Raw genomic sequence first — 17,666 nt, 5'->3', positions numbered from 1 at the left:
CCCCGCAATCTGCTTCTCCTGCCTGTGTGTGCGTGTGTGCGCGCGCGCGCGCGCGCGCACGTGTGTGTGTGTGTGTGTGTGTGTGTGTGTGTGTGTGTGTGTGTGTGTGTGTGTGTGTGTGTGTGTGTGTGTGTGTGTGTGTGCGCGCACGTGCATGTGTGCGTGCGTCCGTCCCAAATTCAGGGTGAAACAATCTTTTGTTTTAGATTTACTGTGGATCATTATCAGTTTTGTCCTCTCTCTCTCTCTCTCTCTCTCTCTCTCTCTCTGCTCTTGTCTTTTATCTCCTCTTGTTGTCTTCCTCTCATCCTCTAATGACTTCTGTCCTTCATTCTGTTGTTTATCAGATGCTTCCGCTCTGTCTGTCTCCCGTTCCGCTCAGATGTTGGCTTTGTTATAGTACACACACACACACACACGCACGTGCGCGCTAGGCACACACGCTTAGGGAAGACCAAAATAGCAACTGTCCACACAGAGACTGACATTCAGTCAGTCAGATTAACCACAAAATACATTTATCATCTGCATTTTGTTTCTTCTCGTGGCTGTTTGAAGTACAGGCTGCTGATGTGTCCTTTCTCCTTCTGTCCACCAGACATCCTGCAGTATTACCTGAGATGCAGCAGTGGTCAGGTCAACCCCTTCCAGCAGGTATGTATATTAGTTACTACTATACTACTGTACTATATTACTATAGTACTTGTCCGACTTTATTCCATCCATCCATCTATCCCTTCCTAGATAAACTTTATTTTGCTGCGCTACTTTTTAGTCCAGTTCAATATGTCCAAACATGAAGGTTCGTTCACATTTTCGGGGGATTTGTAAAACTATACATTTTTGGAAACTTCAGAGTATAACAAATCAGAAAATCAATGATTCCATTTGCAAAATCCCTAGGGGAATTTTTGATAGCTGCTGAAAGTTTGCGTCCCATCCACTTACTACTATAAAGGAAAAAAAAAAAGAAAAAAAATCTGTAAGTAGCATGTGAGGGGTCTAAATAGGGGTTTTTCATGATTCTGAATCCATAGCCAATTGACGCCCCTGCTCATGCTTCCTCCTTTGCATGAGGAGTCCAAGTTTCTTCTTATCACCTGACAGAGGGGGGGGGGGGGGGGGGGGGGTTCCCCGGTTGGACATAATGCATGGAAGGAACACGTTATTCGAACCAGTTCCTTTCCCCTCCATCAGGCGCCCCGGCTGGCCAGGGGGAGGCACTATAGAGACCAGGATTACTGCATGCTTTTTCTGTGGGCACCTACCCTAGGAGACACGGGGAGAACATGCAAACTCCACACAGAAAGGCCCTTTTTGATATCATGGGGTCTATATTCTGTTCTGCTTGTATAGCATTTACCAAACCTGCCAACCAACATCACTTCAAGGTTACGTAATGTAACAGCAATGGAGCTCTCCTCAACAAGGGTCCATTTTACTTGTACTTTTTCTTTTCTCCATGTTCAGTCAGCATCTCTGCACATAATGTACTGTACGACCACTGTAGCTGCTGATGGCATTTACATAATGCCTTGGTTTCAAGGACTCCTATTTAACTCTCGATTTGTAGCTTCCATTTGTACACTCTCAGAGTTACAGACCTGTAAGGTTCCATTTGTACACTCTCAGAGTTACAGACCTGTAAGGTTCCATTTGTACACTCTCAGAGTTACAGACCTGTAAGGGTCGATTTGGAACCCGTTTTGATTGATTGATTGATTGAAGTATTTATTAGAGGTTTTGCATAGGAAAAGGTACTGTTTCATGACAGTACAGTTCACTGGTACAAGGTCAACTAAAAGGAAACTTGGTTAAGGCAAAGCTTATTTCCACTGAGATTTCTCGTTAACTCATATAACATTGAATGACAGACGGATAGAACACAGTACTATGCAGTAGATTTTTATCAGAAATGCATACAAAGCATACAATGCTTTTCTGATAAATATCAAGGAACAATATTCTCCCTCACTTTGAGAACCACGGACATATTGCAGTGTTTTTTAAAACGACTTTAATTTCCCCCTTTTCATGTGATGCTGTTAATTAGTCGAGCATTTGAATAACGATTGTGTGCGTGTGTGTGTGTGCGTGCGCGTGTGTGCGTGCGTGCGTGTCTCTGTGCATGTGTGTGTGTGTGTGTGTCTGTTTGCGTGTGTGCGGTGCGTGTGTGTGTGTCTGTTTGTGTGTGGGTGCGTGTGTGTGTGCGTGTGTGTGTGCGTGCGTACGTGCGTGCGTGCGTGTGTTACAGAGGCTGTCAGGGAGCCATAAATCTTTGGTGGAGATGCAGGACGATGTGGCAGAGCTACTGAGATCAGCGACGCGTGATTATCCCAGCACCAAGGTGTGTGTGTGTGTGTGTGTGTGTGTGTGTGTGTGTGTGTGTGTGTGTGTGTGTGTGTGTGTGTGTGTGTGTGTGTGTGTGTGTGTGTGTGTGTGTGTGTGTGTGTGTGTGTGTGTGTGGTGGGGATGGTGTGAGTCTCTTTGTGTGTGTGTAAAGGGGGGTGTAAAAGTGCTGAATTATTCCTGGGCAGGATTAGTGCAACCGTCGTGATAATTGGCACGTGTGAACACAGGTTTATTCTTCTGTATGTGTGTGTGGGTGCGTGTGTGCGTGTGTGCATGTGTGTGTGTGTGTGTAGGGGAGTCTAGAACAGATCCAGACGGTGTTGAACTCCACTGAGGTCGGCCTGCACCAACTCACTGCTCTGGTGGACTGTCGCAGCCTACACATGGTGAGTCACTGTGTGTGTGTGTGTGTGTGTGTGTGTGTGTGCGTGTGAGCGTGCATGCGAGCATGAGCGAGCGAGTGCGAGTGAGCATACGTATGCGTCGTGACTTGTAGAATAATGAGTGAAACAAAGTTCTGCAGCCCACACAGGACGGATAAATATGTTGATACATTAAACCCTAGTGATACATTAATGGGTTGCATTTGTAGTCCTAAACATCCATGTTGAGGACCAACACAAGCGTTGCAATGTGTCTGATTGGCCCAGAACTAATGTTCTATGCCAAATTGCCAATCAGAACACCTGTGTTGGTCCTCAACATGGCCGCTGTAGGACTACAAATGCAACCCATGAATACGGGAATGAATTGATTAATTGGTAATTTATTTATCGTACAAACCAACACAGATCCAGGTGCAGAAAATCACCTCAAGACAGGGTTCACGTGTGATTCAAGACACGTTCATATCTGGCCAATCACAGCTTGAGAATGATGGGACGTTGATAAATGTGAAAACTGTCATTATTTAAATATCACAAACCTAAATATTCTGGATTTTGAGGCATCGCTCCCTAATGTTTATGACATGGATGGTTAATAGATCCAAGAAGAGAAACATTATCTGATCTTGAAATTAAAACCTTTAACTTCATGATTCCAATTAAACCAATAGCGCTATTGTCAAGTGGCTTGAAACAAAGTCTGAAAATAAATGGAAGGAAGGAAATCACGTCATTGCTGTTGACAACTCCAGCTATTTTATAATGACTTATATTGCACAAATGCCAGACCTTGAACTCGCCACCAAAACAAGTACAGTAGGATATCTCAAAATGAATTCATTTGCGAAATTCGCATCACAGCAACCACACACTAGTTTTTAATTATTATTTCAGAACATTTTCAAAAATCATTCCCAAAAAAACTAAACATTTCATAATTGATAAAAAAAAGCAATGATTGTCTAAGTAATTTCATGAATAAGAAATTCCATAAATTAGAAAATATTTTTTTAAGAAGTAGTGAAAATAGCTGATCTACAAGCTCACAACGTAGCGCAAAGTGATGCGTTGTGTGCGTGTAGATCTACTATTTTCACTAGTTTGGGTCCCAGGCAAACGTCTAATTTCTCTTTTGGATATTGAGCTAAAAAGTTTGGGAACCACTGTCCTAATACATTGAGTTCTTCTCGTGTCTTGTGTGATTTTGTCTGCTGTGGTTTCAATTTTCCACATTTCACATTTCCTGTCAAATATATCTGGTTCAATAGCAATTGTTTGACTGAGATAGATTTATTATGCTCCACCTTACTTCCACGCGGACTCAAAAACGTGTGTAAAGGATTTGAGATGAGATGAGATGATGAGATATACTTTATTAATCCCGGAACGGAAATTGAGGCGTCGCAGCAGCATAAGTGATAAAATAAATCATCTACAAGACAAACCGAAACACAACCGAGACAGACGGACGTAATTCACACCAGACCAGAGCTGGCACACAACCCTATGCACTTAAATTACTTTAAGTAAATGTATCAATACTGCAATATAGAAATACTCTGTTTACAAGTCAACGTCCGGAATAAAAGTATGTAAGTGTTGGCATCAAAATGTACTAAAAGTACCAAAAGTAAAAGTACAAAATGTTTGACAGATCTACAAGCTCACAAGGCGTCAACATGCGATTTTCAAATAGCCAAGGTATAAAATAGGGTTTGTATATCTGCAAAGTAACTGGTAACTAAAGTTGTCAAATAAATGTAGTGGAGTAAAAGTACAATAGTTGGGTCAGAGATGTAGTGGAATAGAAGTAAAAGTATTGGAAAAAAGACTCAAATTAAAATACCTAAAAGTTGTATTTAAGTACAGTAACTTAAAGTAAATGTACTTAGTTACTGGGGAGAGAGACCTTCTGCATCATGCTGTCTGATGGCAGTTGGCATAAATATAACGTTTTTAATGATTTGAACGTTGCATCTGCTCAACAGATAAACCACAAGCTTTGCGGGGAAAGCCCAGCTTCATGTCGTACGTTGGTTTGGTAAATGACTGTGACTGTGTCTTTGCAGCTGAAAAATCCTCCCTAACCCTGACTTCTGTTATCACAAGTCTGTTATCATCAGTCTTCTTCCAATCTGGCTAGCTATATCGTCAAGGAGAAGTTTGGTCGCCCTTGGAGCTCAGTTAGGCTGTTCTTGAGAGACTAGTCTTCTTCAGATTGTCTATTTTCAGCATGCAAGTGTAAAATCTGCCATCACAACGCCATCAAAGCCCGCCAAAAAATATTTATTTTCTACAAAATCAACTGTAGATTTATTCGACTAAATTCTAGACTAGACTAAAACAAGTAAAACGCTGTAATGGCGATTAGCGACCGTCAGTTCGACAGAGCTTCTAAATATACATTACGTTGCTGCTTTCACACTCACTCACATAGCTCTGTGGCGCCTACCTGTGGCTTCCAAAGACATGACAGGACATGAGGCGTGACATGAGGCGTGACGGACTGACTCACTCAGTCACTGACGGACATGAGCTGGCTGTTTTCATACTAACTGCCACCAAAACATTTCAGACGACTGAAAAATTAACACTGGTGTGTGTGTGTGTGTGTGTGTGTGTGTGTGTGTGTGTGTGTGTGTGTGTGTGTGTGTGTGCGTGTGTGTGTCTCTGTGTGTGTGTGTGTGTGTGTGTGTGTGTGTGTGTGTGTGTGTGTGTAGGACTACGTGCAGGCTCTTACAGGCCTGTGTTATGACGGGGTGGAGGGTCTGATCTACCTGGTCCTCTTCTCCTTCGTCACCGCTCTCATGTTCTCCTCCATCGTCTGCAGCGTGCCGCACACCTGGCCCAGCAAGAGGTAGCACGCACACACACACAGAGACATGCATGCACACACACACACACGGACACACACACGCACAACTACAGATATGTGCACGTGTAGAATCCTGTACCACTCCTGCATCCATCCATCTCTTTCTGTGAATCTTAACAGCTTGGGTAGGGTAAGTGATTTCATTTAAGTTTCGGTTTCGGTTTCAGTTTGTAGGTGACGTGTGCGCATTTTTGCCAACAGAACCTAAGCACAACGGTGGGGGGCGCAGGGGGCTGCACGGGAAAGGAGCGCTTGTTTTCTGTGATGACGACGGAGGCGTGCCGTCTCAGGTGACCATGAGCCACGTGAGACACTGCCGAGCGAGTGGTAGCGAGAGAGTCGCCGTGTCTAGCGGTGCGACGGTCGCATGAGCCGACTCAGCGCCGTTACCGAGTTATGTGCCGTTATGGACAGAATAGTAAATGTTTCACCCCCCGCCGACTTTCGGCACGTTCCAAGTGAACACAGCGAAGCGCTCCCTACCTCCTTGCCCACTACTGGCCCCCACCGTTGTGCTTAGGTTCGTTGGCAAACGCCAGGTCGCGTAGGTGAGAGGCGGGGGGCTTCCTCCAATCATGTTCAAGTGGGGGGCGGGCCTTATGTGCACCAAGGGCCATGATTGGAAGAAGATCACACTCTATCCTGATTGAAGGAAAACCTGTCTTCTCCACCAAAACTGAAACTGCTTCTTTCCCCTCACAGGAGATAAGGCTGAAGTCCAAACATGGACCAAACACTCTATAGTAACTACCAGAACCCATTTTGATATTATTTGAATTAAATTAAATCACTTATCCCCTTTAAGCCTGACTTATACTTCTTTCATATGAGTGTGTGTTAACCAGACAGTCTTTGAGCTCACGGTTTGATTTCAGCTTGTATACTGGCTATGTTCTGGTACACAGTGCAGCCTGTATACTGGCTATGTTCTGGTACACAGTGCAGCTTGTATACTGGCTATGTTCTGGTACACAGTGCAGCTTGTATACTGGCTATGTTCTGGTACACAGTGCAGCTTGTATACTGGCTATGTTCTGGTACACCGTGCAGCTTGTATACTGGCTATGTTCTGGTACACAGTGCAGCTTGTATACTGGCTATGTTCTGGTACACAGTGCAGCTTGTATACTGGCTATGTTCTGGTACACAGTGCAGCTTGTATACTGGCTATGTTCTGGTACACAATGCAGCTTGTATACTGGCTATGTTCTGGTACATAGTGCAGCTTGTATACTGGCTATGTTCTGGTACACAGTTCAGCTTGTATACTGGCTATGTTCTGGTACACAGTGCAGCATGTATACTGGCTATGTTCTGGTACACAATGCAGCTTGTATACTGGCTATGTTCTGGTACACAATGCAGCATGTATACTGGCTATGTTCTGGTACACAGTGCAGCATGTATACAGGCTATGTTCTGGTACACAATGCAGCATGTATACTGGCTATGTTCTGGTACACAGTGCAGCATGTATACAGGCTATGTTCTGGTACACAATGCAGCATGTATACTGGCTATGTTCTGGTACACCGTGCAGCTTGTATACTGGCTATGTTCTGGTACACCGTGCAGCTTGTATACTGGCTATGTTCTGGTACACAATGCAGCTTGTATACTGGCTATGTTCTGGTACACCGTGCATAGGGTTGCCACCCGTACCGTATAATACGGAATCGTTCCGTATTGGACAATTAAAAGATGCGTTCCGTATTGAACCAATACGGAACGCGGTTTGTTCCGTATTTAACCAAATGCCCCATAAAGGCCTGTCACACAAACCTCAACACAGCATTTAACAATAATGAATGAAATAAAACACAGGAAAAGACAGCAAAAGGAGAGAGAGGCTCGCAGTCGCTGCGCTCTGCGCTCTGCCTCGTCCTCTCCTCTCCTCTCTGCCCGGGCTGCCCGGCCCCTGTCTGCATAATGCGCTGCATGTCGCTGTCAATCACCGTTACCTAGTTACAGTCAGTGATCACTGAACTTCCTCCTTCCACCAGGCAGATGCACACCGCACGCTTTAAAAGCAGAAAATAATTAGTGCTCCATGGTTAATCGTTTTCAAACCGAAATCGCGATGTGAAATCCCGCGATTAGCGAATCGCAAAGGCCACGGTTTCTCTGCGAAGTAGTCTTCCCAAGCAACATGGAGACGTTTTAATTTTTAAAATCCCTTCATAATTGACTAAAGCAATGATCAAATCAAACTGTGATGACTTTCTTTGCTTCCACGCATCTCCACAGCACACTGCTGAAAGACAAAGTGAATGTGATTTTTTGGCAGTGGTCACTGTGCAGGAGCATGGGAACAGCATGGGAACTAGGGATGCTGCAGGTGTTACAGCACCCCTATGGGGAAGTTCTCATTTTTTTATTTAAATAAGAAAAGAACAAATCAAACATAGCAAAAATACAATATAGGTTATATCATGTTGTGTGTTATAGTTATAACTATTCTATGCATTTCATGGGTTTGGGACTGCATTTCTTCGCCGGCCGGCGGCTGTGCCACGCGCACGGAACGCACAGAACGCACGCACCGCGTGCCCGGAAGAGGTGTTCCTTATTTCAATTTCTGAAAGGTGGCAACCCTAACCGTGCAGCTTGTATACTGGCTATGTTCTGGTACACAGTGCAGCTTGTATACTGGCTATGTTCTGGTACACAATGCAGCATGTATACTGGCTATGTTCTGGTACACCGTGCAGCTTGTATACTGGCTATGTTCTGGTACACAATGCAGCTTGTATACTGGCTATGTTCTGGTACACAATGCAGCTTGTATACTGGCTAGTGGCTATGTTCTGGTACACAATGCAGCTTGTATACTGGCTATGTTCTGGTACACCGTGCAGCTTGTATACTGGCTATGTTCTGGTACACAATGCAGCTTGTATACTGGCTATGTTCTGGTACACAATGCAGCTTGTATACTGGCTATGTTCTGGTACACAATGCAGCTTGTATACTGGCTATGTTCTGGTACACAATGCAGCTTGTATACTGGCTATGTTCTGGTACACAGTGCAGCTTGTATACTGGCTATGTTCTGGTACACAATGCAGCTTGTATACTGGCTATGTTCTGGTACACAATGCAGCTTGTATACTGGCTATGTTCTGGTACACCGTGCAGCTTGTATACTGGCTATGTTCTGGTACACAGTGCAGCATGTATACAGGCTATGTTCTGGTACACAATGCAGCTTGTATACTGGCTATGTTCTGGTACACAGTGCAGCATGTATACAGGCTATGTTCTGGTACACAATGCAGCATGTATACTGGCTATGTTCTGGTACACAATGCAGCATGTATACTGGCTATGTTCTGGTACACAGTGCAGCATGTATACAGGCTATGTTCTGGTACACAATGCAGCATGTATACTGGCTATGTTCTGGTACACAGTGCAGCATGTATACAGGCTATGTTCTGGTACACAATGCAGCATGTATACTGGCTATGTTCTGGTACACAATGCAGCTTGTATACTGGCTATGTTCTGGTACACAGTGCAGCATGTATACTGGCTATGTTCTGGTACACAATGCAGCATGTATACAGGCTATGTTCTGGTACACAATGCAGCATGTATACTGGCTATGTTCTGGTACACAATGCAGCTTGTATACTGGCTATGTTCTGGTACACAGTGCAGCTTGTATACTGGCTATGTTCTGGTACACAGTGCAGCATGTATACAGGCTATGTTCTGGTACACAGTGCAGCTTGTATACTGGCTATGTTCTGGTACACAGTGCAGCTTGTATACTGGCTATGTTCTGGTACACCGTGCAGCTTGTATACTGGCTATGTTCTGGTACACCGTGCAGCTTGTATACTGGCTATGTTCTGGTACACAGTGCAGCTTGTATACTGGCTATGTTCTGGTACACATAGGGTTGCCACCCGTTCCGTATAATACGGAATCGTTCCGTATTGGACAATTAAAAGATGCGTTCCGTATTGAACCAATACGGAACGCGGTTTGTTCCGTATTTAACCAAATGCCCCATAAAGGTCTGTCACACAAACCTCAACACAGAATTTAACAATAATGAATGAAATAAAACACAGGAAAAGACAGCAAAAGGAGGGAGAGGCACGAAGGACCACCTGTGACTGTGAGGCGGCTCGCAGTCGCTGCGGTGCGCTCTACGCTCTGCCTACTGTCTCGTCTCCTCTCCTCTCCTCTCTGCTAGCCCGGCCCCTGTCTGCATATGCACTGCATGTCGCTGTCAATCACCGTTGCCTAGTTACAGTCAGCGATCACTTAACTTCCTCCTTCCACCAGGCAGACGCACACCGCGCGCTTTAAAAATGTCGTCTGAAGACAATACTCCACCGCCTCAAAAAAGGACAGACGCCTACAAAGGTACAGACGCGAGTGGGAAGAAACAAACCCGTGGCTTGACAGCGTCAGTGAAGGTTGCTTGCCAAGCAACCTAGCCTACTGTGGAGAAAAATAACATGCAGTTGCCAGGTCTGATAATATAAGCCATGTTGGGCTAGGTTGGATGAAATACCATGCAGTGTTGCCATTCTTGCCAAATCTGACTATTATAAGTATTTTGGGCTCTTATTTCTGTAAAGTTGCTCAGGTTTAGGCTAGTGAAGCCTATTCAGCCTAAAGTAAAAAATTTCAATGTTCATAAAATAGGCTATGCTCAGGTTTAGGCTAGTGAAGCCTATTCAGCCTAAAGTAAAAATATTCAATGTTCATTGCTAATAAAGCACTTTAAACTAGGCTATGCTCAGGTTCAGGCTAGTGAAGCCTATTCAGCCTAAAGTAAAACATGTTTAATCTTCGTTGCTAATAAAGCACTTTAAACTTTAAGTATATGACTTAATGGTTCCTTGACTACCTTCTCTTTACTGACCACCAAGTGACCCAATACAAGAGCCAGGTTCAAATCATTCATACATTGCTTTATTTCATACAAAATTAACTTATTCATATTTTAGAAACAATTGGCCACTTCAAACTGCAAAACAATATAGGTTATACCATGTTGTGTGTTATAGCTATAACTATTCTATGCATTTCATGGGTTTGGGACTGCATTTTTTCGCCGTCCGGCCGGCGGCTGTGCCACGCGCACGGAACGCACGCACCGCGTGCCCGGAAGAGGTGTTCCTTATTTCAATTTCTGAAAGGTGGCAACCCTAGGTACACAGTGCCATCACACGACGAGTATGAATCAGGTCTAACCTTTCCACTGTCTTAACTGAACCTCACCTGATGGTTCACCTACAGACCAAAACCATTCAACGTTCATGCATGTTCTTGTTTCTTTCTCTGTACATCCGTCTATACGTCCGTCCACCTGTCTGCCTGTCAGTCCATTCTTCATGTCTGCCTTCTCAGCACGACCATCTTATTGTTTGTGTTCTGCTCTGCTTGTCTCCGTCTGTTGTTGTTCTCTTGACCACTTCACTTCACCAAAGCTTTTCAGTTCTCTGACTTCTGAGCTGCCCTCCCTCCCTTGTGTTACGCTAGATTCTGTGTCCCCATGTTTTCTGTAACCCCCCCACAACCTCCCTCTGTTCCTCCCCCTCCCCCCCAGTTTGTCCTGATTTGGAAATACCCCGGGCATCTCAGCGATAGATCATGTGTATCGATAAAAGATAATTGGCCCCCGGATGGATTAGCTGTGCATCGATAAACGGCTTATTGCCTGTGTTTTATATCTTGATGTTCCACTGGCGTCCATGGTTTAACTGGCTTGTGATGAATCTGTGGATAGAATCGCCAGCGTGAATAATAATATTAGATTACAAACAATCTGTTGAATGGTGGTCACACTAATTAACACAGTAGTTGCCAGGTATATGATTAATTAATTCGGTAGCCGTGCCAAGTTTTTTTTTGTGTTTCTACCTTATTTTCGAGGCTCCATGAACGCAGCACTGAAGGGACGGGATAGTTTTAAACAAGAACTCGATCTGGAGATGGATTCCCAGATAAAGCCATTTTCGTGCAGATCATTCCATTGCTTCCAACAGTGGATTACACTTCCTGTTTCCGTTTTCTCCCGATGGATTATGGGGATTGGGGTTTTTGCTTCAGTGCCGGGTGCCACAGACGCGACCGCAGTTTTCCCGGTGAACCTGAGCGCAACGGTGGGGGCGCGGGAGTGTGGGGAACACACACCACTGACTATTGCAGATGATGGAGAGGTTATATAGCTTTATGTATTGAGAGGCACTCACACGATTTCGGAAGTGAATCGTCGCGAATTGCAAGATATTTAAAAGTTATTTGGGGCCATGATGATAACCCCTTCTTCCCACTACTAGACTAAGGATTTATATTGTTTGTGTTATTGTTTACAACCACAATTATTCCTGTGTGGCAAGATCACGGTTCCACTAGTTTTACTAGTAGGCTAGTGTAGGCTTAGAAGCCTTTTTCAGAAGTTAATTTAATGTTTTCCATTAATGATTTCCTTTATCCTCATCTAATCTTGCGCTAATGCACGCAACTGTTTTCGCCAGGTTTTAGGGTATAGTAGGCTTTTCAGAAGTTATTAATGTTTTCCATTTAATGATTTCCTTTATCGTCATCTTGCGCTAATGCTCACAACTGTTTTTGCCAGGTTTTTAGTTCTTATTTTAGTTGTTTCTCATAAGCTCGCGACCCTCCTTGCCCAGACTGCCTGCTGCGGTTTACTATAGGAAACATTAGATCCCGATTTAAGTCGGGAAAAGCACTCGATGGTTGGATTTTGGCACCCTGTGTGTTAATGGATTTCAGTGATGGAACACAGTCTTTCTCTGTGTTTGTGTGTACGTGCGTGCATGTTTGACACCAGTAGAGTCTCCCAGGCTTTCAATGTTTAACTATAATTGAGCATTTTGAAGCCAACTAAATGTTGGATCGATCAAGACCAAATGATTTCAAGTCAAACTGGCAAAATAGCACCACCTGGTGGCTCCCCCAGGAAGGGGGGAATGACTTATTTTCTGGGTGTTCCTTACTTGCAGGCCCCCATTTTAATATTCTTTATACAATTCATTTCCTCTTTCCTTTCCTTCAAGTCATTAACAGGCCTGGCGTGACAATGTAGCTCACATACAGACAGAGTCCACTAAAGGACCACAGAGTTAACATTTGTTACTTAGTGTAAATTGGACCATATTGTGCATAATAATTACCAGATTTCACTACCCCTCTGTGTTCTCTAGAACAGGGTTCCCCGATTAGTTTTCACCAAGGGCCGAATTATGTCTAGGGTACCAAGCCGAGGGCCACAACATTGCAGGGGGCGACGGTTGTGTTCCCACTACTCCAGTGACAGTTCAGATATCGTCGTTGTCGGGTGAAAATCTTGCATGTCCAAAACTGTTTGTTTTGCATTTTTCATTTTAAAAATGATTTAAACTAGTGAAAACAGCCGATCTACAAGCACACAACGCCTCGCGGTGCGAGCCGTTTTGTGCTTGTAGATCTGCTGTTTTCACTACTTTTGTGCGACGGCCTTGTATGATGAAGCAGGGCTTTACTTTGAGATAAATTGTGATGCGCTCTACCAAGGGCTGATGTTTCATAAGTTTGGATATGAAGCAAGTTTCCATATACAGATCAAAAGAACAAACTATTTCAAAGATGACAACTGATTTACTTGTTTCGTGAATGAAAATAATATCTGGAGCATTTGGAATTGAATTTTGAGGTTTCCACCCAACAATGACGATGTTGCTGCTCTTATACCACCATTATTACTGGGGTTTTTGGGGGCCAGACAGTAGCCCGCCGCGGGCCGCAAATGGCCCGCGGGCCGCCTATTGGGGAACCTTGCTCTAGTCGGAGACGTGTCTTCCAAATCAGAACACATCTTATCTGATGCCTCATTCTTTTTCGTTGCTGGCCGTTTTTACATCCCCGACCATTTTCATGTCTGAAAATGGTTTGCCCAACCCTGCCATTTTATCTTCTTCTTTTTTTTTCTCTCTCCTGGCATTATAATTTTTTTGCTTTAGTTTCTCATGGAGCACTCAGAGATGCATGAATCGGAACGTTTGAAATGGACGGCTTCAAGTATGAAAAATGATCCAAAACAACAAATTAATGCATGTTCCTTCTCATCAAATGGGAATAAGAGTTACAGTGTAATGACATGACATGTACATCTAATAACACAGCTTCAAAGGTCCTGTTGTTTGCTGGGGAAACTATGATCTTTGTAGCAATCCATAAGAGACCTTCCTTTACAGTGTGAATAGAACTTATTTTGTAGTGAAATTGCGCAGAATTTCTCTTCTATTCAGCAGCATTTTGTGGGGGCCGGAGGCATGAAAAGAAACGACCTTGCAGTGTGTGGGCTTTTCGACTTCATCGCTCGAGCCTTTCCCTCGACAGGAATGACGTATTTGTCAGCTGAAAAACAGGACAAAAACTGCTGCTTCTACTTCTTTTTCTTTCTGTCCTTTAGCGACGTTTGTTTGAAAGGTTCGGGTGACGAAGTATCGTACGATACCTCTTCCCTCCTCTCCTCCTAACATCCTTTTCAACCACTTGTTTACTCTGTTGTTTCTCTCGGATATATCCCCCTCCCCTCCCCCTATATCCCCCTGTCCCCTCCCCCTGTCCCCTCCTTAACCCCGCCCCTGACCAATCCAATCCCAAGGACGGATGAGGAAGACGGAGAGGACGAGTCGGGCGCCTCGCGGGCCGGCGGCGTTCACGATAACCTGTACCGCGTTCACATGCCCAGTCTCTACAGCTGTGGGTCCAGCTACGGTAGCGAAGCTAGCCTGCCCGCTACTGCCCACACTGTCAGCAATGCCCCCGTCACTGAGTACATGTGAGTTTAGCACGCACCAGCTAGCTGGCGAGCTAGCAAGGATCCATTCCACACACTGCCTGCTCGCTATTATGACCTATAGAAGACTATAGCTATACAGCACACTGCCTGCTAAATACGTATAAGTTAGTGTAGTTAGCTGCCTGCTATGTTAATATTGTCCCTTTTTGGCACTTTTCCACTGTGTGGTACCGGCTCAACTCAATTAGACTCAACTCTACGACTCTGCTTTTTTAGGTTTTACAAAGTTTCTCGATGAATTGAGTACAAAGGATCCCAATGTAAGCCATTACGCCATAGTGTTTTCTTGGATTTGAATCCTATTAGCAGAACTTGTATCTGATTTGTACTGGCCTGTGCTTTTCTTATGCGAACGGCTAATAAAGTATTCAATCACCAAGTGACAGTAAATGTCGGGATCTGGAAAACACTGCAGAATGCAGACTACTGATTGTAAACTACAGTAGCGTTATTTTATCATTATGTCTATGGCCATGTCTATGGTCATATTGCATGGATATTGCATGGACTTGAAGAAGGTGGATAGGTTGTATAGATGAAATAGAATATCATATTGGTGAATCATTTAACTTAACTTTACCATTGTTTAACAGGGTTAGGGTCCTTAGTAGTGCGTTAGGTTTGGCTGTGATGACATTGTGGAGGCCCTACTGTATCTGCAGTGCAGAAACAAAGCAAAGCTTTGTGGGGTGTATGGGGTCGAGCCGGTCTCATGCAGCAGGAAAGCGTCATTAGTCCAGTTAGCAGCCTTCATTAGTTTTCTCCTTGGCCGTTAGACAAACTGCCTGTCAGCATAAAACCCACTTACAGAGCAAATGAGTTGGGCACTCAACACTCAATATAGCGTTAGCTGACGATAAAAATGAAACATTTCACACTGCTTGCCTTGATTATTTTGCGACAGGACTACACAGGAATTGCCTGCCCTGATTTTCAAGCACACAGGATATAAGTTAGTGAGCATATTGTGCAACACTGTTTATCTTGATGCCGACCACTGCCTGCTACGATGTGATCTTATCCTGCACCATCAATATGTTGCAAGGATAAATCTACGTTTAGGTATAACTGCACTGCACTATGCTGCAAACTATATTGCCCGTAAACACATTTTTGAAATATATTTTATGAGCCCTCAAACTATCAGCAAGTTTTTTTTTATATTATGCATGACATGGTTGCGTAATTCTTTAATCCATGCGTTTATATAATGGTATCAACGACCTGTTTCAGTCAAGTACTATCACCATGTTTCTGCTCAGCCACTGTCCCAGGCTGAGACTAATGGTCGCTGTGCTACTTACCATGTTACCATACTTCTGCCATCTCCGTAGTATGACAACGGTTTCAAAAAAATCTAAACGATATCCTATACAAATAAAGCCCTTAAGGTTTGCGTTACAGTTGATACGTTGTGAGCACAGGTCACCCTTCATTCTGACCATGCTCTGAGCAGCCATCTGTAGGGTTAGTCTGGGCATTTTAATGGATTATAACCGGTTAACCTCAAACAAATTGCAACAGAAACGCTTTCAACTCATCAACAACGTATCAAAAGTCCTATGAAATCCCAGTTGTGGAACATGCTGAAAGTTTGGGTCCCATTAACTTTACTATGCATGAATAAATACAAAAAATAAATCTGCTTTAACCCATTTAGGCCTAGGATTATTGAATGCTTTAACTGTTGAAAAATAGCAGATATACAAGCTCACAGCGCGGCACAGACTTTTTAAAAAATAGCAGATCTACAAGCTTGCAGCGTGAGCTTGTATATCTGCTATTTTTCACTGGTTAAAGCATTCAATAATTCTAGGCCTAAATTTAAGTAGCATATGAGGGGTCAAACTAGTCACATGCTACTTAAAGCAGATTTATTTTTTAAATTTATTCATGTATAATAACGTTAATGGGACCCAAACTTTCACCAGCTTTTTCAATATGTTCCCAACTTGGATTTCATAGGACTTTTGATATGTTGTTACTAACATATTTATGAAACAAAAAGAGTTGAAAGCGTTTCTGTTGAAATTCTGTTTGAGGTTAACAGACCATAATCCATAAAATGCCCAGACTCCAGTAGGTGGCCGTCATGCAGTAACCTCTGATTCTATAACGCAGGAGCCAGAACGCAAACTTTCAGAACCCTCGGTGTGAGAACACCCCCCTGATTGGCAGGGAGTCCCCTCCACCCTCTGTAAGTGCACACTTTCTAGTACACACTCTCCCCTCTGGCTGCGTTCCAATACCCACACTACAGCGGCTAATCGATGAACGTAAGACCTGGAAATAAACCTCATAAAGGGAGTTTTTTTTTTTTTACGGCGACGCGGCCAGGGCACGTTCATGCACTCGTCTATTTTACGATGTTTATATGGTGCCGTTAGTGTGGATGTTGGAAAGCAGCACCCTGTCCCCCTACACCACCCTGTCCCCCTACACCACTGCAAGCATCCACCCTGCTCCATCCTAGAAGGGAACTCCTTTACCAAGGTCATTTTGGCAGCCTGGGATAATAAATAAGGGATGTTTTAAAAGCAGAAACTGCTCAAAAAGAGAGCCGTGACTATGACAGTTTTTAATGTCTATTTTAATGATTGAGTCGGTCTGGTGCGTGTTCATTTCCCTCCATATTTTACATATTATCTATTTCTGATGTAAAACAATAACCTGGTTGGTTTTGCTGTGCTTATTATGTCAGCATCCTACGAGAAGGAGTTGTCGTCCCCGGTTCATGGGATATGTCGTTTTTTTGTAAGTTTGACTCCATTCCAAGTTGTTCTTGGAAAGACAAAAACCTGGGTTCTTGCAGAACTTGGTCCCGGGAACTTTCACAGGTTCTTGAAAGTTCTTGGTTCTGGAAATGTTCTGGTTCTAGTTCTGGTTTGGCCCTGTAGTGGACAAGGGGCCTAGTAGTGACACACACCACTACACTGTCCAGCAGTATTTATTATTATAGTATCTATAGTGCATGACAGACAGAGTGCGGCCGGATCTCGCAGGAGTGATTCAACGCTTCAGCTCAGCCAATAAGCCTGAGTCCGTGCAGTGGCAGGTGTTTGACGCAGGATCTCAGTAAAACGTCCCTGTGGGCCTGCGGTCGATGTGGAACGCAGCCACAGAGAACGTCTTGTAGCATTCCTGCTCTTTCTGTGTCCTCCTCGCTCCATGTCGCCCTAACGGAGGGTTGACTCCTGACAGTCGCACGTACTTAACACCC

General features: G+C 44.0%; 1 protein-coding gene across 1 annotated transcript in view; it reads left to right on the top strand.

Moving 5' to 3' along the window:
* The window catches only part of LOC308281718 (protein tweety homolog 3-like), a gene marked incomplete at its 5' end in the record, with an annotated part of 83,871 nt that overhangs the window by 61,102 nt on the left and 5,103 nt on the right, over nt 1-17,666 (top strand). Inside the window, 6 exons of the mRNA XM_080721995.1 lie at nt 599-654; nt 2,255-2,347; nt 2,646-2,738; nt 5,459-5,595; nt 14,249-14,425; nt 16,568-16,643. Of these exons, the coding sequence (XP_080578121.1) occupies nt 599-654; nt 2,255-2,347; nt 2,646-2,738; nt 5,459-5,595; nt 14,249-14,425; nt 16,568-16,643 (632 nt within the window). The remainder of the gene's footprint in view (nt 1-598; nt 655-2,254; nt 2,348-2,645; nt 2,739-5,458; nt 5,596-14,248; nt 14,426-16,567; nt 16,644-17,666) is intronic.

The sequence above is a fragment of the Nannobrachium achirus genome (genome assembly GCF_963921795.1).
Source record: "Nannobrachium achirus genome assembly, chromosome: 3".
In the NCBI taxonomy this organism is placed as follows: domain Eukaryota; kingdom Metazoa; phylum Chordata; class Actinopteri; order Myctophiformes; family Myctophidae; genus Nannobrachium; species Nannobrachium achirus.
Note: the sequence above shows the minus strand (reverse complement) of the source record. Positions and strands in the feature narration are given on the sequence as shown.